At 42.7% G+C, this 18,643-nt stretch overlaps 1 protein-coding gene and 1 long non-coding RNA gene across 9 annotated transcripts in view; one reads left to right on the top strand and one right to left on the bottom strand.

Moving 5' to 3' along the window:
* Window positions 1-18,643, top strand: part of MEIS2 (Meis homeobox 2) — a 211,628-nt gene that overhangs the window by 156,758 nt on the left and 36,227 nt on the right. For all 8 annotated transcript variants that reach the window (XM_068253913.1, XM_068253912.1, XM_068253908.1 and 5 more), the window contains exon 9: window positions 566-642. In XM_068253913.1, the coding sequence (XP_068110014.1) occupies window positions 566-642 (77 nt within the window). The remainder of the gene's footprint in view (window positions 1-565; window positions 643-18,643) is intronic.
* Window positions 1-18,643, bottom strand: part of LOC137532911 (uncharacterized) — a 156,271-nt gene that overhangs the window by 129,791 nt on the left and 7,837 nt on the right. The gene's annotated exons all lie outside the window — the stretch shown is intronic.

Raw genomic sequence — 18,643 nt, 5'->3', positions numbered from 1 at the left:
GGCCCTGTCTGCTCCCGCTGGCCGTACATGATCCGGTGCAAGTGGGAACCAAGCCTTTGGCTCCTTCCACACTAAGTCCATTGTGTCGCGTGCAATGGACAATTTAATTGCATCACAACGTGATGGAATAATATTTTAATAGGCCTTTCAGACTGGTACTTTAGTGGTGTGGTGCGATGATCTCCGACAGAATAACCAGCAGGATGCAATGCACTACCAGGCTACACACACGGTGCAAGCATGCGTTCTATGGACTGTATGCTGCATTGTACAGATCACATCAATGAACAAACTTTGCTAAATAATCGACAGACTTTTCTAAATATGGTTTAGCCTTTTTTTTATCTCAACATTTCTATAGTACTGATATATATTTTCTGCAGCAGTTTACAACTGCATGGCCAGGTATAGAAGTTGCAGCCATAAATACCAGTTGGGTGGTTGGAAGATTATGTTGCCATTCAGTCTTAATGCTTCTATCTGTTGTGCATATCTACATACAGTATATTTAATGCTTACTGGAAAGTCAAAATCTTTCTAATGATTTGCATTTCTGTTCTTATAGCATCCATACCCATCAGAAGAACAGAAGAAACAGTTAGCACAAGACACAGGGCTGACTATATTGCAAGTAAATAACTGGTAAGTGAATCATTTCCACTCTACTTAAGGTATATTAATGTGGAAGAACAACCAGCATAATTTATCAATATGGGTCCAAGAAAAACTGGAGATACATTGGATCAGTTGTCCAGAGCAATGCCTCAGAATCCTTTCTCCAACCACCACTCAACAACTGAAATTAAGAATGAATCCCCCAGACAACTGCTTCATTCCTGCTCCAGTGTCCAGGGATTCCTCATAGTGAGGTTGGAGACTACGCATTATCTGCATGATCATGTACTACTATAGACAGATGAATTGGTGTGGTATAGTCTGCAGTCTGACCACACATGGCCTGATTTTGTCTAAAGATTTTTCAAACAAGCATTTTGGGAGTCAACCATAAAGTGCAGTGCAAATTCCATGTCTATGCTAGTCCAATAGAAAGCCATTCGGTTTGCCACACTACATGCCCAATGCTCTTAAAACCAGTGCCGGATTTACCATAAGGCACTGTAGGCATGTGCCTACAGGCACCTGATGATGGAAAGGCGGCTCACTCCCCTCCGATGAGTGCTTCCCTCCCTCCTTCCCTATGCAATCTCCTGATGAGTGTGTAAATGAGAGAGAGGTTACTCTTCCTGCTCTAGGCATTCCACTGACGAGATCTCTCTTCAGTCATGGCCACCTCTAGCTACTTCATATTGAGGGTACTTCTGGCTACCTAATACTAAGGGGCACCTGTAAATACCTACGGGCAAGGGAAGTAAGGGAGAAGTGACAGCCAGCACATTTACAGTGCAGTTTGGTTAGGTTAATGGAGGGAGACGTCTAAGGTGCCAGGACATCTGTGCTCCTGTGAGGTAAATCCGGGCCTGCTTAAAACAACTGATTTGATGCAGGCTGGATAAAAATTCTCCAATGTGTTCGATCAGTCAGAAGTTATTAATCAATCTTAAGTGCAGCGAACAAGTTCATGGAGGATCAATCAAAATGATCAAAGCCGCTGAAAACTGTTTGTCTGCATTGGACCAAGTATGGTCATCTTCAGTTGTGTCCATTGCCTGTATTCAGGGCCGGGCCGAGGCATAGGCTGGAGAGGCTCCAGCCTCAGGGCGCAGTGTAGGAGGGGGCGCACAATTCATTCAGCTGTCATTCCCCATTGTGTATGAAGCAGAAAGAAATAAGAAAAGGGGATACATAGCAGTGACTGCACGCCAGATAACTAGATATTAAGGTGTTGGGGAGGTTGTGGACCCTGTGGCCCGCTTAGTCTAATAGCAATCAGTGTGTGAAGGCTGGGGTGGGAGGGATGGAGGGGCGCACTTTGGTGTCTCAGCCTAGGGTGCTGGAGGACCTTGTCCCTGGTCTGCCTGTATTGTACAATATTGTGGCCTCCCACCTGCACAGAATGGAGACTAGTGATGGTAATGTCTAGAAGAAATCATGGAGAAGCATGTGATCCGTTTGGTCAGGTGATAGATATGTAAGTCTCCAATTTGCTAGTCATGATCATGTGCTGCAACAGGATCTGATCACAACAAATCAGTGCTTAGCAAATCTAGCAGCTGATCAAACAAATGACATGCTTCTCCATAAGTTCAGTAGACATGATCATCAGTAATGTAGACACTGCTGACCTGTGACATCCATACATTGCCATCTTGTATGTAGATTACCAGGCGTTTGTGCTGTGTCGTTTCTCCTGTGACCCCTTTCCATGCCTTCACCCTGATAAGGAGCGGCCTCCCTTTGCACAGATGCAGATGAGGGGTACAGGCTCTGCCGTAATACTCTGCCTTCCCTGCATAAGAACTGGGGCTGGTGAGGTCTGCAGCTTCTACTCATTGATTCCCTGCCTGCCTTGTACACAAATGAGCAGGGATGGTGAGGTGTGCAGTGGAGGACAGCAGATGCAATTCTTCCAGTGCTCCAGTAATGCTTTCAGAAGCTGTGTTTTTAATGAGGGAGGAAAAGCATAATGCTGCAGTCTGTGACATTTGATTAAAAGCTGCTTGGTGTTGCCTTTTAACAAGCTGATTTATGCTTTCTACAGCATGGGCTCTTAGCTTCCATATTTCAGTGCACCTCTGTTGGTAATCATCTGGAAGAGCTTCATACTTCCACTTAGCCTTGACCAGCAATTTATGTATCAGAAAACATGCTACAAATATACGTCTGCAGGCGGGATGGGAGGGGCAGTAGACTAGACTGCGGCTGGCTAGCATGTGTCATACGTGAGTCCTTATCCTGCGAGTCTGAAATTAGCTGGATGAGATAAACTATGTATAAAAATAATCCTGAATAGGACTTTCCTGGAATCCTATAGTTCTATTTTGTTGAAAGGTTTAAAGAAAAACTGAAGTGAGAAACTTGCTACAGGTTTGATACATAGCTACAGTAAGCAGAGGGAAGGCTGTGGATACCATAGAGCCTTCCCGATTCTCAGTGAGTCCTGTCGCTCCTGTGTTGTCCCAAATTGAAATGACTTATCCTCCTATGTCTTCACCACTCCTCGGTCAGCCTTTGGAAATATTCTCGGAGTGCATCCGTACTGCGTATGAGCAAGCCTGGACTCTCGCATGTGCAGTTGGATGTGCTCATCTTTGGAAGTAGTTAGGAAGACTGCCCAAGGAGTGCTGGAAACCTACGAGGACAAGTAACTTCAACCAGGACCTCCTAAGTATGTTGCAGACCATATATGATGCCGCTAATTTTTAGGGTTTCCAGCCCAAGGAGTGCTGGAAACCTACGAGGACAAGTACCGGTAACTTCAACCAGGACCTCCTAAGAATGTTGCATACCATATATGCTGCCGCTAATTTTTAGGGTTTCCTGCCCAAGGAGAGCTGGAAACCTACGAGGACAAGTACCGGTGACTTCAACCAGGACCTCCTAAGAATGTTGCATACCATATATGATGCCGCTAATTTTTAAAATCTTATGCAGTGACTGTGACTGGTACCTTCCAACCTGGTGCTATGATGACTATTTGTGTTATAGCGACATTGGATTTTCAGGTGATTTTGTGAAGGTCCCATGTTATCTGCGAAGTGCTGTAGAGACCATCAGCATCTTGAATTTAAAAGGAAAAATACCTTATTTGGTTCAGAATCACCCAATGTTCCATTTAAACTTCATTTTTTTAAAAGCCTTGTTGATTTTTCGTAGGACATTGGATCTGTCATTTAGAATTATGGCTACTTTATACTTTTCTTGTGTATTGCCTATAGCCACAGATGTTTACTGAGAAAAGTGCTGCTTAGTTCTAATGTTTAATGTCCAGCATGTGCTAAAACTTCAGACCTGGCCCATACACTTCCATCAAGAGTGACATGAGCAATAAGCCACATCTAATGTGGAATGATGTTCAGGATAGGCTAGTTGGTTGGGGTAATGTGGAAAAAAAGAGAATGTCTGGATAGCGGGTTTGCACTGCTTATCTCTATAAACCTCATAGTGAGATGGATCATAATTTGGGCCTAGCCAATTATTACTGTACCCACAAATATGACTGATATCCTCTAGATTCCAAGGTGTACCCAAGCTGTACCCATCCCAGGGCAGCTGTGGCCAGTCTCTATCACCTCTGTGCTGTAATGTCAATGGTATGGTTTCCAAAGGTTTGTAGGATCTAAAGACAGGGGTGTAGCAATAGGGGTTGCAGAGGTAGCCACCACATCGGGGCCCTTGGGCCAGAGGGGCCCCAAAGGGCCCTCCCTCAACTACAATATTAGCTCTTTATTGGTCCTGTGCTCATAACAATCACTTCTATAGATACTTTGAATAGTGGTAATTATTAACAAGCTGTTCCCCATCCCCTTCTTGCCCTTCTGACACTGTAGTTGCCATTGACAGGTTTTGGTGCGCTGAATCAATTGTTTTGTATAGAGTGCTTGGGGGGCCCCATTGTAAAACTTGCACCGGGGCCCACAGCTCCTTAGCTACGCCACTGTCTGAAGATGCTAGGCAGCTGTGCCCATTCTCCACCACCCTTGTCTTGTTATGTCCCTAGTATTGCTTACAGTATAGAGCAGGCTTTTAAGCTGACAGGCAGCAGTGGCCAGTCTTTACCACCCATGTGTTGTTATGCCACTAGGTCACTAGTATGGCTTCCAGTATAGAACAAGCTCTGAAGATGCCAGGCAGTTGTGGTCATTCTCTACCACCTCTGTGTTGTTATGTCACTAGTATGGCTTCCAGTACAGAGCAGGCTCTGAAGATGCCAGGCAGCTGTGGCCAGTCTATACCACCCCTGTGTTGTTATGTCACTAGTATGGCTTCCAGTATAGAGCAGGGTCTGAAGATGCCAAGCAGCTGTGGCCAGTTTCTACCACCTCTGTGCTGCAGTGTCACTAGTATGGCTTCCAGTACAGAGCAGGTTCTGAAGATGCCAGGCAGCCGTGGCCAGTCTCTACCACCCCTGTGTTGTTATGTCACTAGTATGCCTTCCAGTATAGAGCAGGCTCTGAAGATGCCAAGCAGCTGTGGCCAGTTTCTACCACCCCTGTGTTGTTATGTCACTAGTATGGCTTCCAGTATAGAGCAGGGTCTGAAGATGCCAAGCAGCTGTGGCCAGTTTCTACCACCTCTGTGCTGCAGTGTCACTAGTATGGCTTCCAGTATAGAGCAGGCTCTGAAGATGCCAGGCAGCCGTGACCAGTTGCTATCACCCCTGTTATGTCACTAGTATGGCTTCCAGTAGAGTTTTCAGGATCTGAAGATGCCAGGCAGCTTTGGCTATTCTCCACCATCTCTGTGCTGTAGTGTCACTAGTTTGGCTTCCAGTAGAGTGCAGGACCTGAAGATGCCAGGCAGCTGTGGTCATTCTCTACCACCCCTGTGTTTTTATGTCACTGGTGTAGCTTCCAGTATAGAGCAGGCTCTGAAGATGCCAGGCAGCTGTGACCAGTCGCTATCACCCCTGTGCTGTAGTGTCACTGCTAAGCCCTCCAGTAGAGTGTAGGATCTGAAGGTTGCTGTGATTTGTGATTAGCTATTTCTTGTCCCATTATGACAACACAGGGCCTGCTTTGATAATTCACAGCCAGCCCTAGACCAATACCTTTCCATGTGGATTAGCCCTGACTGCATGGGTGAAGCAGAGACATGGCAGGAGGGGGTTGAGCAGGGAAGCTGCAGGATTTCCAGACAACGATCAGAGCAGCAAAGAAATGATATTGGATTTACTTATCAAAATACAGGCCCCGGTTTTTATCGCAGGGCTTAATTTTGTTCCCGACATTCTGGGGTGATGTTCAGATTAATTGAAACGACAGTTCTCTTTCAGAATGCAGGGAGAGTATTTGCACGGATTTCAGTACTAATACAAACTTAATTACATGGGACTCTATTTTATCATTCTAATTCCATGTAGCCGGCTCTGTATTTACAAATGAGAAGCCTTCGCCTTTTATTCACAGCTTCCCTTAATATATTTATCAAAGCAGGTTCATTTACAAAGTGCTCTATCTGTGGTGTGCAGGCAGGCAGACACCGACAAAGCCGTTAGCTTTATCAGCCTGAGCTCCTGATGAGCCACCCGCGGGTCAATTGATTTTCGTGGTTCTCTGATTCATTTTTCTCCCCCCCCCCTCCTCCATTTTTTACGGATCACAATGAGAGACACGCTCAGAGAATTAGCTGGTTTGTCTGACTTATCAGTTGGCCAATTTTTTTTCTCTCTCTCCGCTTCTTTCTTTCTCTCTCTTTTTTTTTTCCAAGCTACTTAAGTTGGCCACAGGAACTGCTGTTATCAGAGTTTAATGCACCCTATAGTGTGGATAGCATTTCAATTAAACCAGTAACCACAGCTTAGATGCAGCCGTTTCCATGCTGAGTGCAGTAGAGAAAGTGATGCGCCTAGCTAGAGAGGCAGAAAATTGAGTTGCCTTGGTTCTGTCAACGTGATTAATGCAGAAATAAACTGCTAACCTAGAGAAGAGACTGATACACTGTACAAGGCAGAGCTGAGATTTCCAGCTCATAGATCCATCTTTCTTTGGACTTGGGGATCTTCTATTAGGAGTTTACGTTTTATTGCCTTTTTCAATTTTTTTTTCTCTTGAAAAAATTCAAGATAAATGAAATTTATCCTCCGACAGAACTGGATAAGAACATTGGGGCTATGTGTGTAATATGTAGCGTTTAATCACCCTGCGCAGCTGTCAGAAAAATGTACAGCTTTTCATACATGTTTATTATCTGAGAAGCCGCGCAAAGCGGACATGAAGGACTCAGATTAAAAGTCGCCTCATATGAGGATTCCATGCAAGCTGGGCAGGTATTCATTCACCCAACACCACGTTCTGTTATATAGCTGTGATGTAGATCAGTTGGATGAATGGGCCACACACAGCCCTTTTCACAATTCAGCACCTAACAGCATATTGTGGACTAAACTTCAACCCCTAGCAGAATGGGAGGCACACAGGGCTGTGTATGTGTATAGTACATACAGTGAAATGCTACACAAGCCAAGTTAAGCCGATAAACGCAAGTTTTGAAGCCAGTTGAGTGCCGTCTCCTTATTGATGAATATTTGCCGTGAGTGGAGTGGTGACCCACAGGAGAGTTGAGCACCGGCGACCCAGGCAGAGCCAAGCCTGTGGAGGAGGTTACCCAGGGTTCTTTGACTGATGGATTAAGATGTAACTGGGCCCTAGGCATGGTAATAGATTTGGGGCCCCCTTTTGGACCTTTTGGTTAGCTGGAGATAGGTCGAAGAAGGTGCCAGGTGGCCCCCTTGACACCCACTAGGCCCAAGCACCTGCTTTGGTTGCCTGGTGGATGATCCTTCTCTGCTGTAGCAAATCAGAGCAGGGTGGGGCAGGAGGGGGTGTGTCCAGGCCAGATGGAAAAATATACATACAGCAGACGGCTTGTACATTTTATTATAGAATTATATAGCGCTGACATCTTCCGCAGCGCTTTACAGATTATATAGTCCTGTCACCGACTGTCCCTCAGAGGAGCTTACAATCTGATCCCTACCAATGTCATTTGATTTCCTCCTCTGTTAGTGGTTACCAGAGATGGCCAATGAGATGCTAAGAATTCTGGCTTGCATGTAAACTGAATGTAAAATTATATGCAGGTGACCAGTGAGAGCATGAGAGGAACCTTCTGCTCACCAAGTAGCCATGAGAGAAAGATGGAGATTGACCAGAGGCCAATTCTGCGATGACCATTCTGGGTAAAAGTCTAGTATGAGTAGAGACCTCTCTAAAAGTTGTTTTTTTTTCAGTTTCCCAATCTGCTTTGCTAGACTTTTTTCAGGTGTTTACCAAATAAGAGGCTGGAGTGGGGCCCCCCCACAAAGAAAAACAAACTTAGACACACAGCAATGTATCCGTACCAATCATTTTACATGTGTTCAAAGACTTAGACTTACTGTTCAATGCCACAATTATATAGAGATTTCTGTAGCAGCGTTTACAAAAAACACAACCAAACAGTTCAGCTATAGCTCCATGGCTCATACTAGCAAAGCCAATATAACACTGACAGACTTTGGCCCCATAAAAGGCATGAAGTTATGCTTCATAATTAATGATGCAATATTGTACACTGCCTTATAACGTAGTATCAGTTATTACAGTTATTTGGATTGAAAAAGGAGATGCGGCCATCAAGTTTAACCAGAAAATAAAACTGTGTTTCTCTTCAAAAAAAAAAAAAAAAAAAAAAGGAAGAAAGAAAGAAAGGGGAAGAAAAAGACTGTGGACACATTTTTTGCAGACACCTCTCTGTGTGAGTTTTTGTGCAAGGAGAGAAAATCTGGGCACTTGTTTTTGGCAGAGGGATAGGGCTTGTATTGGCATTACTGTTAATGGTGGGCTTCCCATTTGCCGGGGCCACTGGATGCCTTTATATGGCCAACATGCTCATTTTGCTTCGGTTGAACACAGACATAATAAGGCTGCTTTGTGGTTTGGGCACATGGGAGGAATCTCTGAAAGCTCCCTTGTAGAAGAACGAGGCTTACGGTTCTTAAGCTTGGCTATCTGTACATTTTATACTGATTGCAGAACAGAGAAAGTGCACATCTACCATACGGATTCACTGAGACTGTGGTCCTGGTCTTTGGAATATTGCCCATCATTTCCTTATAGCTGATGCGTCCTGTCAATGGCTTCTGTATGATATACCGTAGTTACCATGTGGAAGATAGCCTTCTGTTTCAATGTGAGATACAAGTACAATGAAAGAAACTATTGACAAAACTGGGGCTGTTTGGTAAAATGATCATGGCAAATCATTAGCATTCTTCTGTTTTGAAGGCCAGTTCCAGGATTTTTGTCTTCTGTTTAAGTTTTTAATAATATAAAAAGGTGGAAGCTTTTGGAAGTTGTTATTGCGGTTTGTGCTGTACACCGATCGAGTGATCGTGCTCGCAGCGACCTAGAGCCCGTTTTTTAAACAGGCTGAGGTCACTAGTACAGTATAATAATATGGTAGGACATCATATTGGGTACACATAATGCAATTTCCCGTCTGACCAACCGACCGATAACAAGGTTGATCCAGTGGCGTAGCAATAGGGGGTGCAGAGGGAGCAACCGCATCGGGGCTCTTTGGCTAGAGGGGCCCACCCCTTAAATAGAGTATAAGATCTTTATTGGTCCTGTGCTGATAATATTCACTTCTATAATTGATTTGAATCTTAGTGATCATTAACACAGTTTCCCATCCCATTCTTGCACCTCTGACACTGTGGTTGTCCTTGATTGGTTTTGGTGTGTTGTATCAATTGTTATATATAACATGCTTGGGGGCCCCAATGCTAAACTTGCACTAGGGCCCACAGCTTCTTAGCTACGCCACTGGGTTGATCAGCAACAGTTTGGATACAGATAATAATGAGGACAGCCGACATCTGAAATATAGGGGAAAGTGAAGCATTCATACAACAGGGGCACAGGGCTGTGTTCACACCTTACTTGGTTAAAGGAAATGTCAGCCAAATTAAGCTATGCAAGCTCTACTTACCTGTGGCTTCCTCCAACCCCTTACATGTCTCTCGCCGCAACTCCGCTCTCAGCCGCTGGCCCGGGGTCCCTGCCGGTGCAGAGGCCAACCTCATGAGGTCGTCCTCTACTGCATCTGCGCGAGCGCCACTGTCAATCACTCGCATGTGGCAGGCGCAGTAGGGAATGACTTTGTGAGACCCCGGGCCTGTGGCTGAGAGCAGAGCTGCGGGGAGGGACATATGTCGGATGCCAGGGGCTCGGGGGGGGGGGGGGGATGGGAGGGGACAGCAATACAACTAATCAGATATTTCAGGTATTCTCATCTCTGCAAAAAAAGAATGTTGTATTTGTTGCTGTCTGGACAGGGTGTTATGGAAGTTCTCACAGATGGGGACACAGAACGGCAATAAAGTTTCCAAACCAAGATATTTTTTCCCCTGTAACTGACTTTTAAAGTGGAGCTCTACAGCTGTACAAGCCTTTGTGTGTTTTTATGATATTTTTATTTTTGCTTATTTTCTTAATGCTAGTGAACACTTTTTTCAGTGTGGGGGCATGTTTATTCAAGGGCATAACTTCAGGCTACAAGATATCTGTTAAGGATATCAGGTTTGCATAGACAAACCACAAAGACTACATTGAGGATGGCACACATGTAGATATGTGAGAGAAGTGTTACCCCTTCTTCCACACTCTCCCTGTAGTCCAAGCAGTCATTATTCTCTGGTGAAGTACCTCGCTAGGGACTGCTTGCTCTGACCTCATGCAGGGTCTGATAGTGCCTGAAAGCACACCGAAAGAGAGAGGGATATGGATGCTGCCTTATTTATTTCCTTTTAAACCATACAAACTGCCTGGCCGTCCTGTTGCTCCTCTGCCTCCATACATGCAGATCAGATGCTTTGACTGAAGTCCGACTGGATTAGCTGCCTTCATGTTTCAGGTGTGTTATTTAGACACTACTGCAGCCATAGAGATCAGCAGGATACCAGGAAACTGGTATTGTATCAAAGAAAATAAGTATGGCAGCCACCATATGCTTCTCACTTCTAGTGTATTTTAGCCTCTATTATTGCCGATCAAAACTGTGAAGGAGAACATTATATGAAGTTTGCCACACTAAATGATTCGTACATTTCTGGTTAGAAAACTTGACTTCCAAGACAAAGATCGTTGTACAGACAGATTGCTTGGCAGCCTGTTCTGCTCTTTGGAGAGAGGATGGATAAGCAGTGATGATCGTAATCAGCTAATTATGCTTACGCAAGATTTTGCGTACATTTTCACAAATTACGCCTATACGCAATAACAAATGGTTTCAGATTTTCTCTAAGCATTCGTAATTTTGCATGAATTTATGTGTAATTTTCACATAATTTCGTGCCGATTTTCGCGGTGAATAGCAAAGCCACCATACATGCCATTGCTACCAAAATACATAAGTTAAGGAAAATAGTGGGTACAAGTCAAAAAAAGAATTTTTCAAAAAAGACCTTGTAGTTTTTGAGAAATTTAGTTTTAAAAAATGCAATGGTTTTTAAACGTAAAAAAATAAGTTTAAAAAACATTTTTCTTTTTATTTTTAAAATCTTTTTTTTTTTTCAAAAACTACAAGGTCTTTTTGATAAATTCTTAACATATGTAGTAATTTTGGTAGCAATAGCATGTACAGTATTTTGCTATTTGCTAATCACCCCCATAGTTGGCACAAAATGATGTGTAAATTACACGTAAATTCATGCAGAATTGGTTACAATTACATATGAAATGAATGATGCTTTTCTCCAAGATTTGGCATTACGATTACGATGCGTAATTACGCATAGGCGTAATTTCTGCTCATCACTGAGGATGAGTGAAAGCAGCCCTGCTATGGAGACTGCAAGAGAAGAACAGAGGCCAGTCATGATCCAACTTAACAGATCAAAAATGGCATGGCCAGTGGGATCAAGGGATACTGTTCTCATAGATTTCCAAACAATCCTCCCATGAAGGATGTTTCTGGGCAGCTATTGGCCAACAAAAATTAAGTAACATGTAACATTATATGTCATAATCAGGGGAGTAACTACAAATCATGCCCCACCCCCGCGGAAGCAGGAGATTTGGGCGCATGAGACAAGTGGACAAAAAGGGCGCCCCATTCACTCCCATTATAAATATCGTTTACCGGGCGCCGAACAGGGAAAAAAAGGCGCCGGAGATTATTAACGTTTTAACAAACGGCGCCCGGAAATTTTTAAGGATTTATAACTATGTTTGTGATGATTTAACTTTACAAAATGAGCCCGTGACGAATAACGTTTATAAAGATACTAAATCACTATTTCTAAAACATTTCTAAAACATTATTATTCACCCAAAAAAATGTATTACATTTTTTTATTTACATTTTTTATTTATTAATGTCTGTAAAACATTATTATCCATAGGGGGTCTTAGGTTTAGGCACCAACAGGGGGGTCTTAGGTTTAGGCACCAACAGGGGGGTCTTAGGTTTAGGCGCCAACAGGGGGGTCTTAGGTTTAGGCACCAACAGGGGGGTCTTAGGTTTAGGCACCAACAGGGGGGTCTTAGGTTTAGGCACCAACTGGGGGGTCTTAGGTTTAGGCACCAACAGGGGGGTCTTAGGTTTAGGCACCAACTGGGGGGTCTTAGGTTTAGGCACCAACAGGGGGGTCTTAGGTTTAGGCACCAACAGGGGGGTCTTAGGTTTAGGCTTTAGGGGTTAGGGATAGGTACAGGGAGGGTTTTAACAAACGTAAATATAAGTTTCAGTTTACAAATACGGAAGATTAACGTTTTAAGAATTGCCGATCTCATACACATTATTTAGTGATTTATAAATTCTTAAAACACTATTTCTAAACGAAATTCTACACAATATTTCAATAAACGATAATACTGTTTATCGTTTACACCACGCGCCCTTTTTTCCCGACGCCCTTTTTTGATGTACGCCCCCCCCCCGCAAAATTCTGATGCGGCCCCCGTAATGTTCACAACCCTTTACTTGTCTACCCTTGGTGACCGTCACAACATACGGGTCCATCATACAAGGGTCATAAAACAAGTGTGTCCATCAGAATCTGCACACCCATAACGTGTAGCCACATAAACACCTGATCTGGAGTATCAGAAAAAGGGAAGGTTAGTAGTTTGGGTCCCCCACCACCTCTGGGCCCCCCTGCAATCACAGTGGCTGCTCCCCCTAGTTACACCCCTGGTCATAACCTGGGCACATGGTTCTCCATGAGTTCTACCACACCTGAGCAACACTCCTCACCACCATAACCTTACTGCTTATTATTATGAGCACTGGCAATGCTCTACCCTGCATAGACATCGGCGTTGATAAATTGGGTGGACTGTGGTTGGGCCGTGTTGCCAAGGACTGTGATATCTACAAGCACCAGTGCTGATACCTGCACGCACCAGCACAGAAACCAGTAAGAAGTCATTCATGTTCCTAGGCAATAATGTGTCACCTTCAGCTTATTTGGGGCGAGTTTTCTTGATCTGAGGTCAGATAAAGCTGGCGATTTGTGTTTTCCATCTTGTTAAATAAAACTAGTATAAAGAAAGATGAAAGCAGCCGTGTGCGTATGTATGGTGTAGGTGCGCACAAACACATACACTGCGGTTAGTAACACCAGCAACTGATGTTTGTCTTTTTCACTCCTTCACCTTTCAAGGTAAACAAGAGACTTGAAACTCTCCCCAGGTTATGTAGATAAGCTATCAGGCTCATTAGCAAGGAGCAAACTGAGGTTTGATTCTGGTTAAAGGTGACAAGTCCCAGGAACTAAAACTGTGCAGCTGATTGGCAGGTAATCATCACGCAGAGATAATGAGCGATTAGAGGCCGGAAAAGAGTGTGAAAGGGTTACAGGTGAGTGCAAACTCAGATAAAGTCCTCACCCTGCTTGTCACTGCCAGCACATGCTGCTCTTACACAGAAGTTCATGAACAGTCTGTTTGCATTGTACCTACAGCAGTTATTTGGTCCTGATCTGGGAATGAAATGTTTATCTTAGTAAATAGCTCAAACCTTTTTAAAGGCATAGAGCCGGAGATACTTATGCTAAATACACACTCTCAAATGCTGTTGCCTGAAATAATGGTTGGCGATTGCTTTGGTTGACCATTTAGGATGGACTACTGTACAGATACTGCTTGACTCTCTGCTGAGTAACCTGTGTTGTTCTATAGGGGGAGAGGAAAGATAGATGTAAGGTGGCCAGCTAGGGGAGTGTCAGATGGGAGGGCTACAGCACAATATTCACCAATAAAGTTGTCAATAACGTTGACCAATGTCCATAGGTAGGTAGAGAAGAGAAATATTTTAGCTGGCGGCTTTTGATCAGGTAATCTGCACATTAGCAGCTTTCCCATCTTTAACCACTTTTACCTTTACCGCCAAGAACTTTTTTCTCAACAATTTTTTTTGTACATTTTTCTTTTTACTTTTGTTATTATGAATGGACATGGCCTCTGGTTGGAGTAATGTCCATCCATTCCAGGCACTGCAATTGGCTCGGGGAACACTTGTTCCCCTTCACCAATCGTCGCTAGGAACGGGCAGCTGCCGACCAATACATGTTCGTTTAGACTTTAGCAGCTTCTATCTGGACGACTATACAACTGTTGTTGTGACTGCAGTCCATATTGGTAATAACAATAACAATAACAATAATATTTATATAGCGCTTTTCTCCCTGGGGACTCAAAGCGCTGTGACCCTGCATTATGCAGTCTCAAAGGCTAGGGAAAAAAGGTGAGTTTTTAGCCTTTTTTTAAAGCTGTCCAGAGAAGGAGCCTCTCGTACTGATTGTGGAAGTGAGTTCCATAGAGTAGGGGCTGCATAGGAAAAGGCCCGAGCACCAAATGTTAAGTGTATCCTGGGAATAACCAGCTTCATCTTGTTGGCAGAGCGGAGGGTGCGTGGAGGGGCATAAAGTTCCAATAGATCCGCTATGTATTTGGGTCCCATGTGGTGTAGAGCCTTGAATGTCAGCAGGCAGATCTTAAAATTGATTCTCCATTTTACTGGCAACCAGTGAAGAGTTTGCAGTACTGGGGTGATGTGTGAGCTGCGGGGGGCATTGGCTAGGAGTCTGGCTGCAGCATTCTGTACTAGCTGTAAGGGGCGCAGAACCTTATCTGTAGATCCGATTAACAGGGCGTTGCAGTAGTCTAGGCGGGAGGATACAAATGTAATGTTTCTGCAATGAGGACATGGTCATCGTGAAGCTTTTCAGAGGTGTATGCAGAGTACAGATCTGACTATTTCTATGTACAGCCCCTTTAGAGTAATATCTTGGCCTTCGTTTAGCTGGCTATAGCAATATTACTATGTCTGTTATTTTCCTTTATAGGCAATCAAGCATTATCATTAACCTTTGCTTGTGGTTCTTTGTAGTCTTATATTTAGGCTTCCTGCAACTCTATTTCATTATATGACTGCTCATCTTATATGTAATTGCTACCATCTTAAATATTTATATTGCCAGATTGTATTGTTTACTGCACTCCACATATTAATCTATTTTAGAATCCTCTATTAGAGCTTATAGTCATATCTTCTAGTTTTTGCTGTGCTTTTTGCAGGACTTGTGGCTACAAATAGCTCATTATAGACAAGAAAATCCCTCCCTATAAGTACAGATTACAGTAGAACGCTGTTATGCATTAATCCATAGTTGGTTATGTGGCTTGGTGTCTGCCTGTCTCTCCTCTGCTATAATCAGATCATAATCATTACTTAAAGTGAAATTGTATCAAGTGTAGCATTCAGTGTCATAATGATCCTTTTATCCACACTGAAATATAATTCATAAAGCATCTGTGAATTTATTGTGCTTTTGTTGTCCTGACATTCTGGACAGCTAAATCAGGAGTCAGAAATTCAGTATTGGTATTATGCTGTGCTGTTAGAAAATTCTATAGCGGGACAGTTTAAAGCTAAACTCTGGGCATAACTACCATAAATCTGTGTCTAGATTATTTCAGGCCTTCTAGTTAGCACTGCTTATTCTGTTGTTTAAAATCGTTGTGCATATACCTTTAAGATAGTAAATATTGATCACATGACATTCTGTTTTGTTCAGCAACACTATTGTCCTGGACTGACTACACTAGTCACATGACTTGTTGTCTGTGGGTGGCAGTGGCTGGTGGGTTTATAAGTCCAACCTTAGGCCCCATTCACACTTAGAAGTGAAAAAAATCGCCAGCGTTTTGCGGGAGTGATTTTTCCACGATTTCATGTGGAAAAATCACTGGACAGTGCAGCGATTTCTCCGTGATTGCGTTTAGCGCTTCTATATTCTATATTTGCATTCTGAAAATGGTGCAGGCTACGCGTTTGCGTTTGACGATTTTGGATGATTTGCAGAGATTAGCGCAAATCGCCCAAGTAATAACAGGCCCATAGGGTTTTATTATACTAGCACTTTCAAAAGCGCTAGCGTTTGAGCGTTTTGCTGAAATCGTCGGCAAAACGCTCTAGTGTGAATGAGGCCTAGGAGATGCTTTCATAGCAGGTCAGGTGCTCTGACTGAAGTCTGACTAGATTAGCCACATGCTTGTTTCAGGTGTGTGATTCAGATGCTATTTCAGCAAAATAGATCACCAGGATAGCCAGACAATTGGTATTGCTTAAAAGGATATAAATATAGAAGCCTTGCTTTAGGTTGCCTTTAAGCCTTCTCAAAATGTATAGTACTTTTTATTATTAGTCAAGTTCAGTATTACAATATATTTTTCTAAGACATACATGAAATGTTATTTGTGAAAATGTCACATTTAAAACTTCTCACCAGAAGGTGGAGCTCCTGAGAAAAGAGACTGATAATCATCAGTTTGCAATATGCTGTCCTGAGATCAGCCATAAAATATGTGGTAAACACCTGATCCAGCAAATGATCAATATCTTTCTGTTAGATATTTGGTCAGACTGCTACCACTGCCTGCTTTCTGCTGACAGATGAAGTACAAAGCTATGTGGCCGTCAATCTGCCGCTGCTCTCTCCATCTGCCACCCACACCTCAGCTTCTCTTCCTCATGGCCAGTCGATAAAAAAAAAAATCTGCTTTCTTAATTGAGTTTCAAACAATGTTTCAAGCAGTTTACTCAAGTGTCAAGTATGTTTAAACCATTGTTAAAAGTATGCTAAAACCGTTGTGTAGTATTTTTGATATCTGTCTTTCCAATTAAAAGATTTTTCCCTCATTTCCTGCCCTTGGGACCTCTATGGTGCTCTGTGGCTTTAATATTAAAATTGAAAAGTTGTGGATACAGGAAATAATGGACACACCTATCGGAAATGTCCCAATTTCCTTTCTGGGCAGGAAGTGATGGAAATTCTTACAAATGGGGACACAAAACCAAGTGGTTCTAACCCAGGCGTGGGCAAACTCGGCCCTCCAGCTGTTACGGAACTACAAGTCTCACAATGCATTTGCCTTTATGAGTCATGACTGTGGCTGTCAGACTCCTGCAATGCATTGTGGGACTTGTAGTTCCTTAACAGCTGGAGGGCCAAGTTTGCCCATGCCTGTTCTAACCCCTTAACCACATATTAAAACTACCTAACTATGGTAAAATGTTCTCCTGGAATTATACTTTTATTAAAGAGACACTGAAGCGAAAAAAAAATATGATATAGTGAATTGGTTGTGTACTATGAATAATTACTAGAAGATTAGCAGCAAAGAAAATATTCTCATACTTTTATTTTCAGGTATATAGTGTTTTTCTAACATTGCATCATTCTCTAATATGTGCAGATTACACAACACTCAGCATTCAAAAGATTCTTTCAGAGCAGTCTGTGAAGTAATGACCTCTCCTCTAGCAGAGGAAAAGTAAATAGTCCAGGAACAGTTGAGATAATAAAAGTCAGATAACAGCCCTCTCCACGACTAACTTATGCTGGGAATACACGGTTCGTTTTTGCCTTCGTTTAAACCTTCGTTTCGATTGTGCCTTTTGTCCTTTTCGATCCCGAAATAATCAGTCATACGGTTAATATCACCACCCACGGTTTAGTTTTTTTTTCCGATTCTGATGGTTTCGTTTTTCCAATGATCGAAGGCTGCAAAGAAACGAAACGAAAATCCCTTTTTACAGGGACGGACTAGCAAAAACGAATGTATAATCGATCTGAACAGCCATCAAGCCTACCAATGGCTCGATTAGATGGATAAAGAGAGATAATATCAAACATGTTCGATCACTAGTCGTTCGTTTTTGGGGTCTATTAATCGAAACTATAATGAGATTATGACTATTTTCACATACGTTTTCAACACTCGATTCGTTTACCGAACGAATCGAAGGTTTAAACGAAGGCAAAAACGAACCGTGTATTCCCAGCATTAGTCGACTAACTTAGTCGGAGAGCTTAATGGCTTGTTTGCATAGAGATAACAACTGGAGTTTCTCAACTCTTCCTGTACTGGAAACAATTAGACTGATGTATCTGATCTTAATGTTTTATTTCTTAGCTGTGCTACACATACAAATCATAATATCATCATTTTTTTCGCTTCAGTGTCTCTTTAAGATCAGGAGAATGCCTACATTAATGTGTAGATTTGGGGTAGGCTAAAAATACACTGAATAATATCATTAAAACCTCACCAATACCAACCCACATGGCTCTTAAGATTGGGGGTATATTTCAAGTAGGGTAGCAAATATTTGGACTGATGAACTGCCCAACATGAACTAAAAATATGTTGGCTGGCTTGAGAAGATCAGTAAATCACTGACAGATTCAATCAAATTCATTCTGCTAAAAACTGATCCCATTTATGGCAACCTTTGCACCTGTAAGACTAATACGCTCTTAGGTCTACTAATATGAGTAAAGTGTGTTCTTAGTCTACACTGACATTTTAGACACAGATTATTTTTTATTTTATTTAACAAGACATGATTTTCTAGAGTTGAAATACTGTTGCTTTTGAGAACCACATCTACATTGTTTATTAACGCGCTTTGTTTATAGGGCTCCCATACATTAATATGTACTAGACTGTGGCTGTACTTTGCTCCTGAG

This window comes from Hyperolius riggenbachi, chromosome 9, assembly GCF_040937935.1.
Source record: "Hyperolius riggenbachi isolate aHypRig1 chromosome 9, aHypRig1.pri, whole genome shotgun sequence".
Taxonomy (NCBI): Eukaryota; Metazoa; Chordata; class Amphibia; order Anura; family Hyperoliidae; genus Hyperolius; species Hyperolius riggenbachi.
Note: the sequence above shows the minus strand (reverse complement) of the source record. Positions and strands in the feature narration are given on the sequence as shown.